The following is a 3099-nucleotide window of genomic DNA, read 5'->3' as shown; positions in this document are numbered from 1 at the left end:
GATATTGAGTAGAGTAAATCTTATTATTCAGGTTTCCAATTCCTACAAGTATGTATTTGAGAAGACCTGCATTTCTTTTTATTGTTAGGTGTTAGTCATTGACCAAACACTGTTGGATATGTTGGAATATTATATATTTGGTATTAAATTGCAAAGACTGTATTGTCATAATGAAATGAAAGATCCCTTAATATTAAATATCTAAGTGATTCCAACCCCATGATTTTGGTTGATGCAAATGGAAGCATGTAGAGTATAACGATTTTGTCATAATCTCTAGTCTTAATAATATATTCCTTCTTAGTATTTGAAAATATTCTATTTTCCTATCATATTCACTGCATAGATGTTCAAAAAGTATTGTAAAGACATCTTATTATCCTATTTTTAATGTGAAACTATGTTTCTTTAGGGTAAAATTAGTATTAGAATTTGGAGGTTCAATTTTAATTTTCATACTTGTTTAAATAAAGAATTAGAATTAATGTACATCTTGAATTTAGCAAAAATCTGTTACAGTAGATTTACTACAACTTAAAACGTTCAAAATTAGATCTATCTATAAATCTTATAAATCAATATTGTTTTTTAAGTTATATTTTATCTCTACTTACATTGTCAAATTTTGATCCTTTTATTTTGTTGGGATATTGTAGAATAATGATTATGGTCAATAATTGAGCTTCATATTGAAGCATTGGAAGTATTAACCTTTAAAATGATGGAAGTCGGGGAGACTACTCGTAGGAAAAGTCGTAGAAATAAGTTGATCATATGTTCGTCTAATGAAATGTTACCTAAGATATGGGAAAAATTCCCGGAAGACCTCTTTGAAGTCGTTGGGGCGAGACTCCCATCATCTACCTTCTTTCGTTTCCTTTGTGTTAGCAGAAAGTGGAACTCCTTGTTGACTTCTCATTCGTTTCGGGACCAATATGCTCAAATTCCCATCTCCCAACCTTGGTTCTACACCATCACCCACGACAATGTAAACACCGCAGCCATTTATGACCCCTCATCGAATAAATGGCACCATCAAAAAGTTCATTCTTTCTTAGAGAAGTTGGTTATCTACCCTCTAGCTTCTATCGGTGGTATAATTTGTTTTGTCAATATTCATCATACCCGTTTTTTCGTGGGTAACCCGCTTACTCAGACATTCAAGGAGCTTCCAGCTTGTTCAAGCATGGATTGGTCTCAAGTAGCCGTTGGAATGTGGATGAATGGAAAATCCACAATCGAGGGCTATAAGATCCTCTTCTTAGGTTGCAATGGCCAGTACATAATTTTTGACTCCAACAAGAATAAATGGTATGAATCAAAAGTTATTTCAACGAGCATAAGGTTGCCGTATATTTTGAACTTGCGCTCGCAGGCTATCTCCGTGGATGGTTGTCTTTACTTTATGTCTTCATATCCAAACGGTATGGTCTGCTACAATACGTTGTCTGGAATTTGGAATCATTTCTCAGTCCCGATTCTACATGATATGATTTCTGGCCGATTTCTCGTAGAATGTGGGGGACGAATCATGTTCGTTTGTGTGATGATAAAATCGCGTGTTTCTATTTGCATTTGGGAGTTTGAAAAAACAACATTATTATGGAAGTACTTCGACAAAATGCCACGTGAGTTGTGCTTGAAATTGTACAAGAAGGGCGCAAATATGATTTGTGTAGGTAATAAAGATATGATCTTTTTGTGCTTTAGTTCTGAAAAATTGTTCATGTTAGTAACATATGATGTTGTGAAGAAAGAATGGTTTAAAGCTCCAAGATCTTTACTTCCCCGAGGTATGGCGTATCAAAGGTTTCGACATAAAATCGCATTTTATCCCTGCATTACTGCAACACCTTAGCTTATTGCATTGTATCCATGTATTACTACTGCATTACTGCAACACCTTAGCTTATTGCATTTTATCCATGTATTACTACGACACTTTAGCTTATCACATTTTATTTATGCATTATTGCAGCACATTAACTTAGTATTAACTATCTTTATTTTATTGATAATGAATTTTGTTCCTTAATCTAAGTTATTTTAAATTGGTATTATTATTATAATACATTTTTTTATTGAGCTTCATTTTATTAGTATTTATTTAGAATTTTCAATTAAATAATATTATTTTTTTAAAATCAGTTAATAACATTTTATTAAAAATTTCAAAAGTGAGAGAGTTAATAATCCTAGACAGACCCTAACTATTAGAAAACACATCATTATTTAACTATGATATTATTATTTTATTTACTTTTCAAATTTCTTTCGCACAACAATTTTACATTCATACAATTATTGAAATATATTTTGTTTTTCTAAAATTTTCAATAAATTTAAAATTTTAATAATTATTTAAAGATTATCAACTCGAGACAAATCATTTGGATATTTTTTTTAATTTTAATCTTTTCCAAATTTGAAAATATTGTGAAATAGTAATATTTTTCAAAATTTAACTAAGACTTATTATGAACTTTTGATTTTAAGTGAGCTAAAAAATCAATTAGAACAATTATTAACCGACCAAACCGAGTTTTGTTCGGACGATTCATAATTTTCTGTATCGAGTCTATATGGTTCGATTGGTGATTTAGATAATAAAAAATGACAATTTACATCATCATATATATTCTTATATATGTATTTTGATAATTTTTTTAATTATTATCTTTAGCTTAGTGGTAAATGAGAGACATAATGTATTTATTTATTTTTTAAAATAAATTAATTGTCATTAATTTAAATGAAGAGTTACATATAAAATATTAATTTTCAAAATAACATTAACTAAATCAAAACAACTAAATGAGAATTTGGATATTAAATAATATAAATGTTTGCAAAACTTAAAATTCTAATAAAGAAAGATTAAACAATCTTGTACTTTTTTCAAGATGACTCAAAAGATTCATATAAATGAGTGGTTAAGTAGAGTAAATCGAATAAACTAATCAAATGGTGTCATCAGGACATCTCAATGATATTTTGATAGGTAGTAAAATTTGTCTTTGACTGAGGGTAAATGTAACGTCAAAAAAATGGACGACTTCTTAAAACATATTTTTTACTCTAATAGTTTTCTCCCCATAA

At 29.2% G+C, this 3099-nt stretch overlaps 1 protein-coding gene across 1 annotated transcript; it reads left to right on the top strand.

The window, feature by feature from the left end:
• Positions 1–721: 721 nt before the first annotated feature.
• LOC124924637 (F-box only protein 6-like) lies at positions 722–1858 on the top strand. The gene has a single exon (XM_047464649.1). The coding sequence runs from the start codon at positions 722–724 to the stop codon at positions 1856–1858; it is 1137 nt and encodes a 378-aa protein (XP_047320605.1).
• The last annotated feature ends 1241 nt before the right edge of the window (positions 1859–3099 follow it).

Source organism: Impatiens glandulifera, chromosome 2, assembly GCF_907164915.1.
Source record: "Impatiens glandulifera chromosome 2, dImpGla2.1, whole genome shotgun sequence".
Lineage (NCBI taxonomy): Eukaryota > Viridiplantae > Streptophyta > Magnoliopsida > Ericales > Balsaminaceae > Impatiens > Impatiens glandulifera.
The sequence above is the reverse complement of the archived record's forward strand: the minus strand, read 5'-3'. Positions and strand labels throughout refer to the sequence as shown.